General features: G+C 31.4%; 3 protein-coding genes and 1 non-coding gene across 7 annotated transcripts in view; 3 read left to right on the top strand and 1 right to left on the bottom strand.

Moving 5' to 3' along the window:
- Nucleotides 1–1,205, top strand: part of LOC109327739 — a 1,896-nt gene extending 691 nt beyond the window's left edge. The window contains exon 2 of the mRNA XM_019560896.1: nucleotides 1,186–1,205. Coding sequence (XP_019416441.1) covers nucleotides 1,186–1,205 — 20 coding nt within the window. The remainder of the gene's footprint in view (nucleotides 1–1,185) is intronic.
- On the top strand, nucleotides 1,176–5,970 carry LOC109328621 (amino acid permease 3-like). The gene is made up of 7 exons (XM_019562175.1): nucleotides 1,176–1,280; nucleotides 3,369–3,492; nucleotides 3,722–3,955; nucleotides 4,059–4,152; nucleotides 4,260–4,474; nucleotides 4,592–4,731; nucleotides 5,097–5,970. The coding sequence occupies exons 2-7, from the start codon at nucleotides 3,369–3,371 to the stop codon at nucleotides 5,751–5,753; spliced, it is 1,464 nt and encodes a 487-aa protein (XP_019417720.1). The 5' UTR covers nucleotides 1,176–1,280; the 3' UTR covers nucleotides 5,754–5,970.
- TRNAK-CUU lies at nucleotides 6,339–6,411 on the top strand. Its single transcript has one exon. It is a non-coding gene; the product is annotated as a tRNA-Lys (tRNA).
- Nucleotides 11,331–15,486, bottom strand: LOC109327312 (protein KRTCAP2 homolog). Of its 4 annotated transcripts, none has more exons than XM_019560397.1 (5): nucleotides 15,370–15,486; nucleotides 14,971–15,134; nucleotides 13,494–13,545; nucleotides 12,537–12,603; nucleotides 11,331–11,677 (listed from the first exon to the last, which is right to left on the bottom strand). In XM_019560397.1, exons 2-5 carry the CDS (start codon nucleotides 15,124–15,126, stop codon nucleotides 11,575–11,577), a joined length of 378 nt encoding a protein of 125 aa, XP_019415942.1. In that variant the 5' UTR covers nucleotides 15,127–15,134; nucleotides 15,370–15,486; the 3' UTR covers nucleotides 11,331–11,574. The 4 variants fall into 4 exon arrangements, with proteins under 4 accessions (XP_019415942.1, XP_019415945.1, XP_019415943.1 ...); XM_019560400.1 differs by having other exon boundaries at nucleotides 14,971–15,162; nucleotides 15,370–15,462; XM_019560398.1 differs by having other exon boundaries at nucleotides 15,366–15,459.

Below are 16,614 nucleotides of genomic sequence, written 5' to 3'. Positions count from 1 at the left end.
ATGGGGTGCACGAGATTTGGAGAGAGAAAATTCAAACTTGTGTACCACATACACGAGTTTGGTAGGGTACCCTATACACGATTTTAATAAAAAGTATACTAGTTTCGTAATATTTTAAAAAGTTATACCAGAGTGATAATAAGGCAGTCAAACTATACTAGAAATGTAACTTTTCCCTAATTTGGTGGTATGCTCCAACTTTAAATTATAGAGAGTTTCTTTCATTCTAAACCTTTCTCAACTAAAAATAACTAACATTAACAAATATTATATAAATGTTTAAATGTGTTATGTTTTATGCATAAATGTTCAACTACTTGCAATGGTATGTGGTTCATTTTTCGAGGTGGTCATGTGCCATTTTAAATATAGATAAAGTTTTAACTATGTTATCTCTATTTTCTATTTTCTTGTTCTTGTTCATATTATTATATTTATCAAATGAACTTAAAGTAAAATTATAGAATGTAGAATATATTAAAATCATTATATGATTTAATAAAAAAACAAAGTTATTTAATTATTATTTTTAAATGAGTTATTTATCATCTGGCATAGTGTGGTTAATTATAATGAAACAAAACTGATAAAGTTATGAATATTTAATTTTTTTTAATTGACATGACATAATATGATTAGTCTGGGACATGATTTGGGACAGAGTTTGGGACAACAGATCCTTATCCACCTATATCATAAGAGAAATGCAACATATCACATAAGGTTATTTTATTTAATATATCATTACTTAATATATGTGCCCCTTGGCCTAAGAACATGTCCGAAAAAATTTCGTGGCATTGGCGTATTAGTGTTTTATGTGTATGAATTTCCGGATTATTTTAACATAGTGATCCTCAAAGAAACACTTTTGACTGGAATATCTGTTAAATATGCTTGCAGAGTGGGTATTCATTATTTTTTAGAATGAATAATGAAGGGAACCTCATTCTCTTTCAGCTAAGGGTGGATGAGAAGCACTGCATATATATTAGAATTTTTTTTTCTAGGGTGGTCATTTAAAGAGATAGATTATATTATTTCACAGTGTATAACTCTATGAGTCCCACTATATAAGGTGGACATATGAGATTATGAGTCCAAGTAAGATAGGCATAACATCCACTGAATAAAACAGTGGCATATATTTACTGCTCCATAATTATTACTGTTTAATTAATATAGTTGCAGTTAATGTTGCTTAGTGGTTTACATTGCATTCAATAGAGTGATTTCAGGGAAAAAACACTAGAGAAAGAAAAAAAAGCCTTGAAGTTAAGGTATGAGATTTATGAAGTTTTTTTTGGTGTTTCTGATTGATGTTTGTTTGTAAAATATATCTAGTTGATATGATTTCATGGTTGATCTTTCACCCTTTCTAGAAGATGAGTAGAGTGTTAACTCTGATGTTTAATTTCGCTTGTGTTATTAATAAATTGGTCTCGAGTATATATATATAAGCGCTTGGTAGAAACTTTTCTTAACAGTTGCTAATTAATGTTAAAAAGAAAGAAATATAAGTAATATTTTACTAGTGTCATTTTTTTGAAGTGTTATTTTGAAAGTTGACAATATTAATTAATTATTTTTCAACTACACTTTTACCTTATAAATATGGAGAAAGAAAAGATAACAGGAGTTTAGTAACAGTTAATAAGAATTGAATATGTAGAGATATAATTAGTATTTCTTACAAGAATCTAAGCACTCATTATAAGATAGAATAAGTACTTGTCTGCATATTTTGGGAAGCTTACATGGGAAAAATAAACTTTATATAAAGTCTACTAGCCGTTCATAGTTATCTTTCTTTCAAAATTATAACCTACGAATTAAGAAATATAATTAATATATTTATTTGTATTAAATTTATATATTGTTTTACTATTTTGTCATTTATTTCTCAATAATAATAGTAGTATTCATTCATTTCCTTTTATTATCTCTCTTATTAACTAGTTAGGGATAGACATAAAAAAATCATTAATATTATTTTGATTTTCTAAAGAGATATAAATAAAAAATTATATTCCTTAAAAACAATTAAATTATTTACTAGAGTAGTTGTTAGTTTTAGGCAATGGTGTGATTACTTACCTGAAACAAAAAACATTTGAGTTTTATTACTCAACATTTAATTCTGACATAGGTAAAATCTTCTAAAGGAGTAATCCGATTATTGAAATCTACATAGATGATATAATTCTTATATAGGCTTACAACATTTTCTAAGAGAGAAAAAAACATTCTTACTTCTGTGTATTAAGTATATGTTTTATTTTCTCTCTACTTCCACAGAATTTTTAATGTTTTAACCAGAGTGATATAGAATAAACGGTAAAGAAAAACATTTCTTATTCCATTAACATATACGCATAGGGTGGTAGAGGTTGAAGTCATTACATCAGATCTCTCCTGCACTCATTATTTAAAGAATTATGTCTTTTTTACTACTAAATTTAATATATGGTGAAATATTTACATTTTTATAAGTGATATCATATATTATATATATATAACAGTTTGACTAATGATTACTCTTTGAACAATTGTCAAAGCCATATTTATGATATATTTAAAGATTGAATAGAATATTATTTGAATAAGATACGATATTACAATTTACACACATGTTGAAAGATCAACAATTTTGCTCATTAGTTGGTTGGAGTGAAAAGAGTTACTTATCTTCAGAAGAGTTGGAATTCTGAAGTTTTCATTTTTTTAAAAACATCACTTAATTTTCACTCTCAATTACTATTGATATCATATTTGGGACATATATAACTAGTATCCAATAAAAAATATCACTTAATTAAAAATAAAATTCTGAAAATATAAAATAATATTTTTGTATTATTTGGAAAAAAGTTAATTAGTAAGAACATAATATAATCATTTTGGGATAAATCATTCTATACAAATATGTGTTGATGGGTAAAAGGGCTAAGAAAAAACCAAAACCATTATTCTAAAGCCAATTTTCTCACTCCACTCCTTATTTATATCCCTCCTCATCACATAACTTCTCAATCCAAATCTTGAGGGTTGTAGTGTCTAACTTTTGTATTTGACTCACATGTACATCATTTTGGCCTTAATCTCCTAACTCTAGTTCAGTTTTTTGTGAGTCATATAATAGTTGAGGGTGCAGCACTGGGAGTGAGAGTTAAACTTCAAATCACCATTGCCATTGAGCAACACCTATCTTCTATCTACATCACAAATTCACAGCCTTTCTTTATATATATACTACTTATTCATTCATCTTCAGCATACTTTGCAGTGTGCACAGACTTTGAGATATTGTACATTTTTAGAATCTAAATATTTTTCTAACTTTGTGTTGGTCATTTTCATAAAAAAAGATGGTTGAGAAGGTTGGTGCTAACAACAACATAATCCATCATCAAACATTTGATGTTTCTGTTGATGTCCATAAACAAGGAGCTTCTAAGTGCTTTGATGATGATGGCCGCCTCAAAAGAACCGGTAAGATATAAAATCATTCATTAACTGCTCAACTTTTTTTTGTACTTATAGTAAGGTTGTTGCTTAGTAACCGTGAGGTTACATGTTAAAATCTCGGAAACAATCTCTTCACTTGTTGGGGCAAGACTACGTATATTTACCCTCGTAGGAATTGGGCACCTTTTTTTATCTAACAGCTTAAGCTTAAGATTGTTAAATATTTTAACTAATTGGTTTTCTTTGCTCATAGGAACTGTGTGGACTGCAAGTTCTCACATAATAACTGCTGTGATTGGTTCTGGAGTTCTATCTCTTGCTTGGGCTATAGCTCAGCTTGGATGGATTGCTGGTCCTGCTGTTATGATTCTCTTCTCTTTGGTGACATACTACACTTCCACTCTTCTCTCTGCTTGTTATAGAACTGGTGACCCAGTTTCTGGAAAGAGAAACTACACTTACATGGATGTTGTTCATTCAAATCTTGGTAAAATTCAACTCACCCACCTAAATTAAAAAAAAGAAATCTGGGGTGCTTTTAAAAGTTTCAAAGTTTGAATCTTTGGTTTTGTTGTTGTGTTTTGTTTTAGGTGGCTTTAAGGTCAAGCTTTGTGGACTAGTTCAATATGTTAACCTTTTTGGAGTTGCCATTGGATACACTATAGCAGCTTCCATAAGCATGATGTAAGTATGAGATATTGAAAGATCTAACCTTCTTTTTGTCCAATAAATTTTAATTTTTAAGCCAAGTAAAATGGTCTAATTGGTTTTTTTGCTTATGAATCAAACAGGGCAATCAAAAGGTCTAATTGTTTCTACAAGAGTGGAGGGAAAAACCCATGCAAAATGAACAGCAACATTTACATGATTTCCTTTGGTATAGCAGAAATTCTTCTGTCTCAAATTCCAGATTTTGATCAATTATGGTGGCTCTCTCTTGTAGCTGCTGTCATGTCCTTCACTTATTCAACTATTGGGCTTGGACTTGGTATTGGTAAAGTTATAGGTATGTTTCTCTATTCACATAGTCTAGGAAAATAATTTGTTCACATTTCTTATTTTAATTTTTGTTTGAGGATTCAAGCACTGGACAGAAATATGACTTAAATTGTTTATGTAACAGAAAACAAAGGAGTTAAGGGAAGCCTAACAGGAATCACTGTTGGTCCTGTGACAGAGACTGAAAAAGTTTGGAGGAGCTTCCAAGCTCTTGGTGACATTGCCTTTGCCTACTCATACTCAATGATCCTTATAGAAATTCAGGTATAACTCATTTTTCTAAATCTCATGAGGCTTGGGGAGCATCTAGAACAGCTTATAGCTTATATGAGACCTATAAGCTCTTTTAACTTACTTCAATATGAGAAACTTATGTAAACAAGCTCTTGTAAAATGTCTATTGAATAATGACTCAATTAAGTTATTAACTAGAATGCAACTCGTCTTTAGACAATTTTTTGGTTGTTACTTAATGACCATAAGGTCACGGTTTCAAATCCTTGAAACGGTCTATCTGCTTGTAAGGATACATATATCTACTCTCCCCAGACCCAACTAAGTTGTAGCCTCGTGCACTATGCCGCCCTTTTTTATGTACTAACAATGTTGTGTTATCATTTATAAATCAGGACACAGTGAAATCCCCTCCATCAGAGTCAAAAACAATGAAGAAAGCAACTCTTATTAGTGTTATTGTGACCACACTTTTCTACATGCTATGTGGCTGCTTTGGTTATGCTGCTTTTGGAGATGCAAGTCCAGGAAACCTTCTAACTGGTTTTGGATTCTACAACCCATACTGGCTCCTTGACATAGCCAATGCTGCAATAGTTATCCACCTTCTTGGTGGATACCAAGTTTATTGCCAACCCCTCTTTGCATTCATTGAGAAAAATGCATCAAAAACATTCCCAGACAGTGATTTCATAAACAAAAGCATTGAAGTTTCAATCCCAGGTTTCAAGCACCCTTACAAACTCAACCTCTTCAGGTCAGTTTGGAGAACAATGTTTGTGATCACAACCACTGTGATATCAATGCTGTTACCATTCTTCAATGACATTGTTGGACTCCTTGGTGCACTTGCATTTTGGCCTCTTACAGTGTATTTTCCAGTGGAAATGTACATTACTCAAAAGAAAATACCAAAGTGGAGTACCAAATGGATTTGTCTTCACATGCTTAACATTGCATGTCTTATTATAAGTGTAGCAGCTGCAGCTGGTTCTATTGCTGGGGTTGTTGGTGATCTTAAGTCTTATAAGCCATTCAAGAGTGACTACTGAAAATTGAATAGTATGTGTATTACTACTACACTGTGATTTCAGAAGCAAGAACAGAAGATTCAGTTCTTGTTCATGTTAATATGATCTTGCGTCTCGTTTATTTTCATTGCAGCCATGTATTTTCTTTTACTTTTATCTTAGTATGTAATATAACTTGTTCTTTACTCCAATGCAAATGAAAGAAATGATAAGCAAAAGCTTACATCTTTAGCATTCAGACTTCTTTGGCATCTATTCAGTGACTTAAGGGCTTGAGAATCACATGTTTTCTTACTTTTTATTAGAAAAAACATGCACTATATTAAAATATGTTTGGTTTCCAATTTATAAAATAATCCATTTTTTTGTCTTCTTCATTGAAATTTGAAAGACAGTATTAACAAAAACTTAGAAGATGTATGAATCATGTTGATGGACAACAATTTGGCTAAAATGATTGTGTTGTATGCTAATATATGAATTGAACATTTTAAACATACTAATATTGATCTCAATTATCTATTCTAAAAAATGAAGAAATAAACTAGGTATCTTTTAAGCGTTTTTAAGAAATTAGATGTAAGATATGTTTGATGTTATAGAAAAGCCCGTCTAGCTCAGTTGGTAGAGCGCAAGGCTCTTAACCTTGTGGTCGTGGGTTCGAGCCCCACGGTGGGCGATTTGATGTTCTTTTACTTTTGTGACATTTCCGAGAAATAACAAAAACAAAAGTGGTATTCTACTCCTTTAAAGTTTAAACCATAGTAGCCACACCACTAAAAGTGCCAAATGTAACATCCAAGTTCCATTGACACATCAAGAATCTTGTTCAAAAACTGGACCATTTGTTGATGTGTGAGAAACCATACCTTTACCTTAAACACCTAATGCATGCATGCTTATGTGCATTGTATTAGTCCTTCATCCAACATATAAAGGGTGATAATTAAGCATCAATTTGAGCAGTGGTTTGTACTATTTGTTCTATAAAACTATGTAGCCCCACCACCTGTTTCTGAAGTGTGAAATTGAGAGGTTGGGTTTGAGAATAGAGTATATTACTCAATCGTGATTGGAATATATATATTGCAATGGTTATTTACAATCTTGCTTGAAAAGATATATAGATTTGGGCAGACATGAAATCAGTATTTTGTTAAAGTTAGATATGAGACAAACAAAGATTGCATTAGATTGATGGAATCTTGAAATGTGGAAAAGTTTTTATAAGATATAGGAAGACTTCTCATCAAGTCAATTTAGCCATCTATTAAGGTTTCATTTTAGGATAATTATAAAACATGACATGATCCATCCTCGTCAACCAGACATTTTGTTCAATTAGGATGGGACTCATCCGACCAATCAAAGGCCAGGTATGCACAATTTAGATACTTATATCACTCTTCCGTAAGTTTCATAATTACTTTTTACGCTTCATTTAATGTGTCTTTAATTAGACTCTGTCACGTCACCTATGAAGTCAGTCTGTCTCGTTGAGCAAAACAAGTCTAACTTGGAGGGTCATGTCACCTCACGTCAAGTGTCATTGTTTCTGACACCTCATTCAATACATCTCCAATTAGACTTTGTCACGCCACTTGCAAATCCAACTTGTCCCCCTGATAGTACGGTCAGAGACAAACCTACTATACGGTGGAGACACATCACCACTGCATTTACTATAAATAGGGGTGTCTCCTTATATGAAATATCTCATATTCCCTCATTCTCTCATCTCTTAAATACTTTCATTCACTCTCACAACATAATCTCATTCATTGTTAGTATTTACTCTTGTTTATTCTCCAATAATCTTCCTAGACTTATATTGACTTGGATATCGGAGAACCTTTTCAGGAATCTCCCTAATGAATCTAGGCTCTGCAACTACCAGATCAGATGACCACATCACCCGAGTATACAGATCCAACCATTTGAGTAACCAACAAAGAACAAATATGATAAATTTTTATCATTCGAAAATGTCTGATGCCGACTAGATAATCATTAAATTTTCGTAACTGTGACAAGAATAATTGTGTGGTGGTGATGATAAAAATGATACGCAAGTGGGAGGATGTGGGTGCATTATCTCACCCAACTCCCCCATCAATAGAGAACATATTAAGCCAAAAAGATAAATCAACGTCATAGTCTTATTATCATTTTGACTTACCAAATTCGGCTAAATAGCAACATAGAACACACTATTTTATTTTTCTTTATCCTATGTATCCAAAGATGGAGCTAATCGTAACAATTAAAGTTCATCAATTACTTAAAAACTCAATGAAAGTGACCATAAATCCGTAATGCAAATACAGAGAATATAAAAGTTAGCCTACTATCACCATAATTGTACTAGTGAACCACAATTCAAAATCTTGATTATTGTATTAAAATGATCAAAGCTATTAGGGAATGAAAATATGATTAAAATTTGATACATTTATGTGTCGTCTAACTATATACAAAAGCATTACTGTTGCATATGAACAATGTATTCTACCATCATGATATGTATTTAGTATTGTACTAAGTTGACTAATCAACCAAAATTTGTTAATATTATAACAATTAGTTCAATGGGAAATTCGTCCTTTGTTAATTGGACTTCCTTGTTTTCCATCCAATTTTTTGTGTGACTAGTGATAAAGTGACTTTACCCTAGGGAAATTCAAACCTCACATTTTTTATATAATTTTTTATGTTAGGAGCTAGTAACTACTAGCCAAAAGGTGTGAACAAGAGACCCTTAAAATGAGAAGAGGAGATAGTGGGTGGTGGTGGTGGCCGCCGCCACTCCATAAGGGTGGAAGTGGTGGGCCACAAAATTGACACTAACATTGGATACTACTTTTTGGGAATATTTTTCTCTTTTACTTTCTTATTTATGAGTGCCTAAATTCCATGAATGTTATAGGAATGTTACTAAGTGGGGTGCTATATAGGAAGTTTCCACCTCCATACTTTTGGCTATAAAGTGTATTCTATATCTTTGTGATGATATAAAAATAATAATTACTTAATTGTTGGAGATTGGAGGATCTTTGAAGAATCTCCATAGACTAAGGAAAATTTTGCCAAACAGACTCTTACAGTTGATTCCATTATAAATAAAGTGATGAAAATGATTTAATCATGGAAAAAATAAGGAGTTTCTCCATTAATTAAGAGACAAGTGATTGTTTTTCTTTATATTTTCAAGAGTGAAAATATGATTTTTATGGTAAATAAAAGAATAAAAGTGTCATTATCAATATTGTGAAACCCGAGCCGGAACATCAAACCGGAAGAAGTTTCATATTAGTTTTAACCGGTTTAAATGGTTAAACTGTCCAGTCGGACCGAGTGATTTCATATATAATTTATCATTTTTATGTATAAATATATAGTTATATATAAATACAAAATTTATATAATTATATTGAAATAACATCTTTCCGTCTTTTTTGAACCGGAGTAAAACAAAACATTAGAGTAGTGTTCTATTTTTTTTAAACTTTTGAGTTAGCCGTCCGGTTCACTTCCCCGGTTATTGCCGTTCAACCGGGTTTAACATGGTTGGACCGAAATTTCTCTGATTCAAAGCGGTCCAACCCTCGCTCAAATAAAACTACAAACCAGAGTCATTTTCAAGTCCGGTAAGTGGTTAAACCGGTCGGACCACCCGATCCGGTCATGTTATCACAACACTAGTGATTACGTATTGTTTTTAAGTGTTATTGTGATATTTACTCGGCAAGGGCAAAGGCAATAAGGTAATTATTTAGTACTTTCATATTTTTCTTTCAAACTTTGTGAAATGTGATTCTATGGACCTTAGTTTTGAGTATATTGTTTGAATCAATATATCACTCATTGCAAATATGACACACTTGCCGACAGAACCTTGCAATTGTGCATTAATGAGTTATTTGGAAAGAAGAGAAGATAGGTTATTTCATTTGCAAACTACAAATAGAGAAGAGATTATTATATACCCCTCTTGCTGTTTTTATAAGAAAATTTAGGTAATTTCACGCAGGAGGTGAATGTATCATTGAATTTCTCAATAATTTATGTATGTTATTAAAATTACCATTCATTAATGAAACTAAATTATTTTCTTTTTCCACTCAAATTATTTTGTTTGAGTAAATAAGAGTATTTTAGTAACAAATTCTTTAACTATACAGACTTTTTAAGAAATGTTTTATAGATAAGTTCAAAATTAAAAACCTAAAAATAGTCATATAAAATGGCGAAGTTTTTAATTAAAATTATGAAACACGTCTAGTTGCACAATTTAAATAAGAGAATTGCATTCAGCTCCAAATGCACTCCAGAGAGGCACAAAAGTAGAACTCAAATGTCAAGTGTAACATAAAAGTAGGATTTCTCTTTAAATTTCCTCCATAAATTATTATGCACTTGAAGCACTTCCTTTGTTCAAAGTTTGAACTTTGTTTATCTATGTCCCGGATATCGTTTCATCATAATAGGCTATAATCAACATACAATGTAAACTGAAAATAAAAGGAAAAAATATACATGCACAAGAATGAGTTTTACATATAAAACTGTATCATCTATAATTCATATTTTATTTTTATCATTGATTATTCAAAAAACATAATACAAATGAATGATAACTAATGTACTAACTGTATATGAATTTTTTACAATGACAGTCCATAAATAGCACACTCTTGAACTAATTGTCAATTTTAGTTTTTTTCTTAAGTGAGGACCTTCTTGACTCACCTTTACTTTATTTTGTGGAAAAATTTGGTTGATTGGTCCACAAGTATTATGTTGACAAATTGTTTTGGTACCTTCTTTTTTTTGGTTCATTTATGTTGACAAATTGTTATTTCATTGGACAGCTTCTGTTGTCAAAAATAATAAAGCCCTCCTGCTGAATACTACATTGGAACATAGTAAGACCTCATTCAATTCGAGTTTGGGATGTCATGAAGCCTACTATATAAACAACTAAACCATAAAGTAACACATAACATTATATATTTGTCCTTCGGTTATAATCCACTCTCTCCTCTTCTTCTTTTTTTCTTTTCCTTCAGAACAAACTTCTAATGTACTTAAATGAGAGTTGTTATAGATTGGATGAACTAATCCAGATATTCTGGTTCATGCGGTTGACATTTGGGTTTAGTTCAAACCAAAACCAAAACCAAACCCAAGAAACAGATCAGCCTTGATTGATTTTAGAAGAAAAAACCAAATCAACCTAATGAACCAAACCAACACAACCCCAAAAAATGGTTTGAGAAACTACATACCCCTATCCACTAAAAGACAAAAAAAACAAGAAAAAAATAAAATGCAGTCCATTTATTTTTTTGGTATCACCAATAATATCCTATCACCTTATGAGTAAGAAGTAATAAATGCTTAAAAAAATTACTCCCCAAACTCACCAAATTAAAAGTCACCAGTCACCTCTGAAGGGGATTTATATAAAAAATGCCAGAGGCATATTTGCAAAATCCATTCCACAGTTGACAATGTCAATGCCAATGGGATATGTATTGGTAACATAACATAAAACCATTGATTTGATATGAAAGCTGGAGACATTGCAACCCAATATAGCCTTGTAATTGTAGTTCACTGTAACATTCATTATTTGATGAACTAAACAAGAGCTAGAGAAAATTGACTTTTGTAATTTGTTATTTTGCACATCTTTCAAATCATATCATTGTAATAATTGTAAAATAAAAAGTCGGGTAATTTAAATACTCTTCTTATAGGTTATGATACTAGGGTCTTTAAAACTAATGGCACTAGGGAAAATTCTCAGAAAGATGTATGGCAGCAAAAACACATAAGATTAAGCTCTCCCACCCTGCTTTTTGGTTCTGGACTCAGTTGCTGAAAGGGCTGAGGCAGAGATCTTGTTAACCTCATACAGCAATCCAGCCGAGAATAGGAAACTGCATTTATGCAACAAAAATTAAACCATGGTCAATGATGCGTATCAGATGAAAATATTAATTGATAAATTTTAATGGTTTTTGAATAATAAGGGATCCACAGATGGTCATCATGCTGCTATGGTTTAATATGATTTCATCTATATGCAGACGATAACAACATCAATGTTTTCCTATACTTGGCCAATTTGATTTTATTCCTGACAGTCACCTTTATGTTTCATTATAAAATGAATGAACTTTACCAAATAGAAGCATCCTTCTAATTTTTTGCAAGTGCAAAATTAGGCAGCTAAAACTGATATTTACTACCCTGTTCAAGCTACAAATGCTTTAGATTGTAATTACTATATTTACCTTAAAACATCTCCTTTTACAAAGTTCTATTGATATTTATATCACAGCAGCAAATCTAAATTTCAACGTATACCATGTAAAAGCTTATCAAATCTAAGTGGTAACAATCTACAATAATCTAGTTACGATGGGGAAGATAACAAATGAATGCCAGAACCAATAAGGACGAGTTCAAAAAGGATAATCAACCCATAAAATGTATTTATGAACTGAAGATTTCAATTACAAGCTGACTGGTGTGCAATTAACATATTATTTCTGTGTCAGTAGTTGATGCATCATGTTTTAAGGAGCCTAGAGTGGACTATCCCACTTATCATTGTTAATTTGCACTACTAGACCAGAGGGTTGATTGGCTTTTTATGCATTTGGATTGAGGTGCGTTTCTTCTCCTATTTGTTCTACCTTTTCAAACTTCAGATTCTCAGGTGAATTTGTTCACATTGTTCATTCATGAGGGACAAGATTTTAAAATTTTAATTTTTTTGGTGTGGGGTCATACCAAGTAGTAATGCAAACTCGGTGGACGGTGCTAGCAGCAATTAGAGCAACTGCTTCTGCTACGATGACTGCAAAATAAGAACAGTATTTAGCTTTTGTAAACATAGAACACAATACTGAATGCTCTGACATACATAAACTATACATGGTAGTACAAGGGATTAAACAAACAGTTAAGTGCCGCCAACTTATGTTTCATACAATTCTCAAGTTATAAAACCTAGATGCCCTTCAAGGGCAAACAGGCTTCATAGAGTAACCTAGACAATAAATTTTACACGGAAAGGTATAATATCGTTTTATCCAAAAAAAATTGCCACTAACAAACCAAATATAGAAAGTGGGGGAACAATGATCATCATCAATTATTAGCTTAGATAAATTATATGAAAAAATCCTGTAAACATAAAATTTCTTCTGTTATATACGTTGCACTGATGCAATTGATATTGTCAGATATTAAGAAGTTTAGAGGACTAATTTATGTGATTAATAACACCTTTATTGCAGAGATTTAAAGAAATAAAATACCAATTTTATAATAAGGTGACCATCTTTGATGAAACTATATTTTTACTTCATTACATCTTCATGCCAAAAATTAATATTGGACATTTATCTTCTCCAGACAAACGTGAAGAAATATAAATCTGCTGCACAGTAATGCACAGTCTTATTTGCTTTCTATACATGTTAGATAAGAACATAGGCTGCATAAGCAAAACCGTGTCATGCAGAAGGCTGCCTACAAAATAACAAGTTTGGATTTCTTTCTACAATACGCAGTAAACATTATATGGCCATTAGAGACAGTACAATGCTGGTAGACAAGTAAGAAAAACCAGGTTGAAACTTCAGGGCAAGAGTGAAAAGTCACAATTAATACTGATTTGTGTTGTACTTGAAGTTTCATTAATAGTAAATTAAATAATACTGTTTGTAATGAACATGTACTTACCAGCACCCCAACCAGTTTTTGCACCAGTTGATTCTTGAAAATTTCCAATGAACTGCGACCACAAATGAGAAGCAAATATAAATACCTTGTTTCACTCAATATTTTGTTTTGAGGGATCTTTTGGTAGAACTATACATCCCAGAAGGAGAAGATAATTAAAAGCAGACTGCATGGATAAAAATAAGCATCCACATTTGTCTTCTTAAGTGTTAACATAGGTCACTGCAATCCATTTAGTACAACATGAACAACCAAGCCTTAATTCTATTAGGTGAGATCAGCTACATGGATAGAGCGACATCATAATGCTCTATCGTAACTCCTCGTATTACAACAACAACCAAGTCTTAATCCCACTAGGTAAGGTTGGTTACATGCATCGAACGACACCATAATATTTTATCAAAAATCATGTTATTTGACAAAACATTGATTTCTAAATATTTCTTAATTGTTTCCCCTATTGTTTTTTCTTGGCCTCTCTCTCTCTAGGAATTTAGCAAACCTCCATTTGATCTATTCTCCTTACAGAGGTTTCTAACAATCTCCTTCACACATGTCCAAACTACCTAAGGTATAATTCTACCATCTTTTCTACAATAGGAGCTACTCTAACTTTCTCCCTAATACATTCATTTCTAATCATATCTTGTCTAGTGTGTTCACTCATCCAATGCAACATTTCATATATGCTACATGAAGATATTCTCTTATAGACATTTTGTCGTCCAACATTCAGTCTTATATAACATTGCAGATTTTATAGTTGTGTAAAACTTCCCCTTAAGCTTGAGTGCTCACATATGACACATAAAGCATTCTGCCATTTCATCCATCATGCTTGAATCCTATGGTTTACATCTCCATCAATTTTCCTATTGTCTTGTATGATTGACTCAAGATACTTAAATCTAGTGACAATGTGACATGGTATGATATGATCCCCAATCTTTACTTTTAATCCTCTACAATAGGGTTTCTCTGCCTCTTGCTAGAGTTACACTCCATATATTCCGCCTTAATTCGACTTGTGGGAAAACCATATGCTTCTAAAGCTTCCCTCTACATTTCTAGCTTCCTATTTAATGCTAGTGTGAACAAAAAAACTTTTATTTTCCTCAAAATAGAACTACATCAATGACTGACCAAGGAACCAATATATGTGTGAAGATCACCAACCAATGTAGCATTGAAAAATGAGATTTTTCTCATTCTTCTAAAAAATATCTTGGTTCAATTTACAAAAATGACACTCCTCATAGGAAACATTATGCAGTGAACATTTTGATGCCAATTAAAGGCAGACCTCAGTACAAATACACATTAACATGATATATATCCAAATAACCAAATACCAGTACCAAAAGAGCGGTAGTGGAGATCAAAGGGTGTGATTTTTTCAGTACATATAAAACCAAAGGAGATGACTTATATAATTGACTAGAAAGAAGTTATAAGAGATAGATTAAAAACTCACGGTTAGAAGCACAAGAAATAAGAGAGAACTAGTGAAGCCTCCAAGTATAGTATATAATTCTGACGATGCTAATTTTCCACGGTACATTTCTTGTAGAGAGAGAATAACTGTGAATAGAAGAATTGAATACAGCATTGAACTCCCAGACCCCGCCATTGATTTCACTATGCAAATTCCAAAAAACCACAAACACTGAAACAATTCAATCAACAATTGAAGTTCAATGGATCAAATAATATTAACATAGCAAAGATCTAACGGTAAAATAACCAATATAACCCTAATTTCAAGTTATGCAACATGGTTTCATGAAATCGAAATTGTGATTTACTGGTTAAGTGGAACGAAAACGATGGAATTTGAAGATTCAAAACGACGTCGAAGAGAGAAAGAGCGTACCTACCTTAGAACTCAGATCAGAAGCAGAGAGGTTTCAGCCACTTCAGATCTTCTTGCACACGCGATCGTCATTTTAACACGCCAACAACATTCACGAGGGTAATTCCGACATTTTCGAATTTTCATTTGTCTAATTGTCTCCAAAAGAACCTTTTGCTTGATAAATTTTTGAGTAATTAATTATTTTACTCATCCATATTTTTTAATTTTATCAGTTTAGTCTTTAAGAAAAGAAAAAATTTAAAATGATCCCAAAAAATTTAAATGTTTGTCAAATTAAATTTTTTAGTCTGTTTTATAATACTTAATAGAAATTAATTTAACATTAAAAATGATTAATTTGATATACATTTGAAATTTTTGGTACAATTTTAGGTAATTTTTTCTTTGAATGACTAAATTAGTAAGATCGAAAAATACAATGAACTAAAATAAATATTTACTCTAAATTTTTTGTTTGCTTAATCAACTGAAATTTGACATATTTTTCATTATTGAAACTACTTTTATTTCATAGATTACTTTTAAACTTTTTTTACATATACTTTTGTTTTTTAATGATATGGAGTGTTTCATTTTCCTATTATTAATAATTTAAACATAAGAAATACAACATATAAATTTAATAGATATTGCAGATCTTAGAAAATTAATAAAATAATAAAATTGAACTTGTATATTGATATGATATAACAAAGTTTTTACAAATTTATCATTTTATATCTTTTTGGGTTGAGGAAAAGATAATATAAAAGTATAAAAAAGAAAATATATTAGAGTAGTAATTAATTGATAGAAAAAAATGAAATTAATAATAGAAAATTCTAATAATTAATGTGAGTTACAAAAACATAAATTTTAAATATGAAAATTATCTGATTATGAATAAATAGTATGTATATTATTGATACAAGTATAGATATTTTAATAAATTATGACAAAAATGAAATGAATAGCACTTTTCCTAATTTGATTATAAGAATATGTTATTTCTAAGCACATACTTGGTAACCACATTGAACCCAAATATTTTTAAAACAAACCAAGGGGGTAAGTTGTAATTCCACTTTCCACCATTTCGATTAGGAGTGAGCAGGATCCGTCCTACCCGCTCACCCGACACGGCCCAATCATGATTGAGTATAAATAGGATTGGGTCTGATTGGTTTTAGGGCCGAGTTCGGGTTCAAAAAATAGATTCGGTCAATACTTAGAGTTGTGTAGGGATCAAGCATCACTCGACTT

Source organism: Lupinus angustifolius, chromosome LG15 (genome assembly GCF_001865875.1).
Source record: "Lupinus angustifolius cultivar Tanjil chromosome LG15, LupAngTanjil_v1.0, whole genome shotgun sequence".
NCBI classification, from domain to species: domain Eukaryota; kingdom Viridiplantae; phylum Streptophyta; class Magnoliopsida; order Fabales; family Fabaceae; genus Lupinus; species Lupinus angustifolius.
This window is presented reverse-complemented; position numbering and strand designations above follow the sequence as displayed.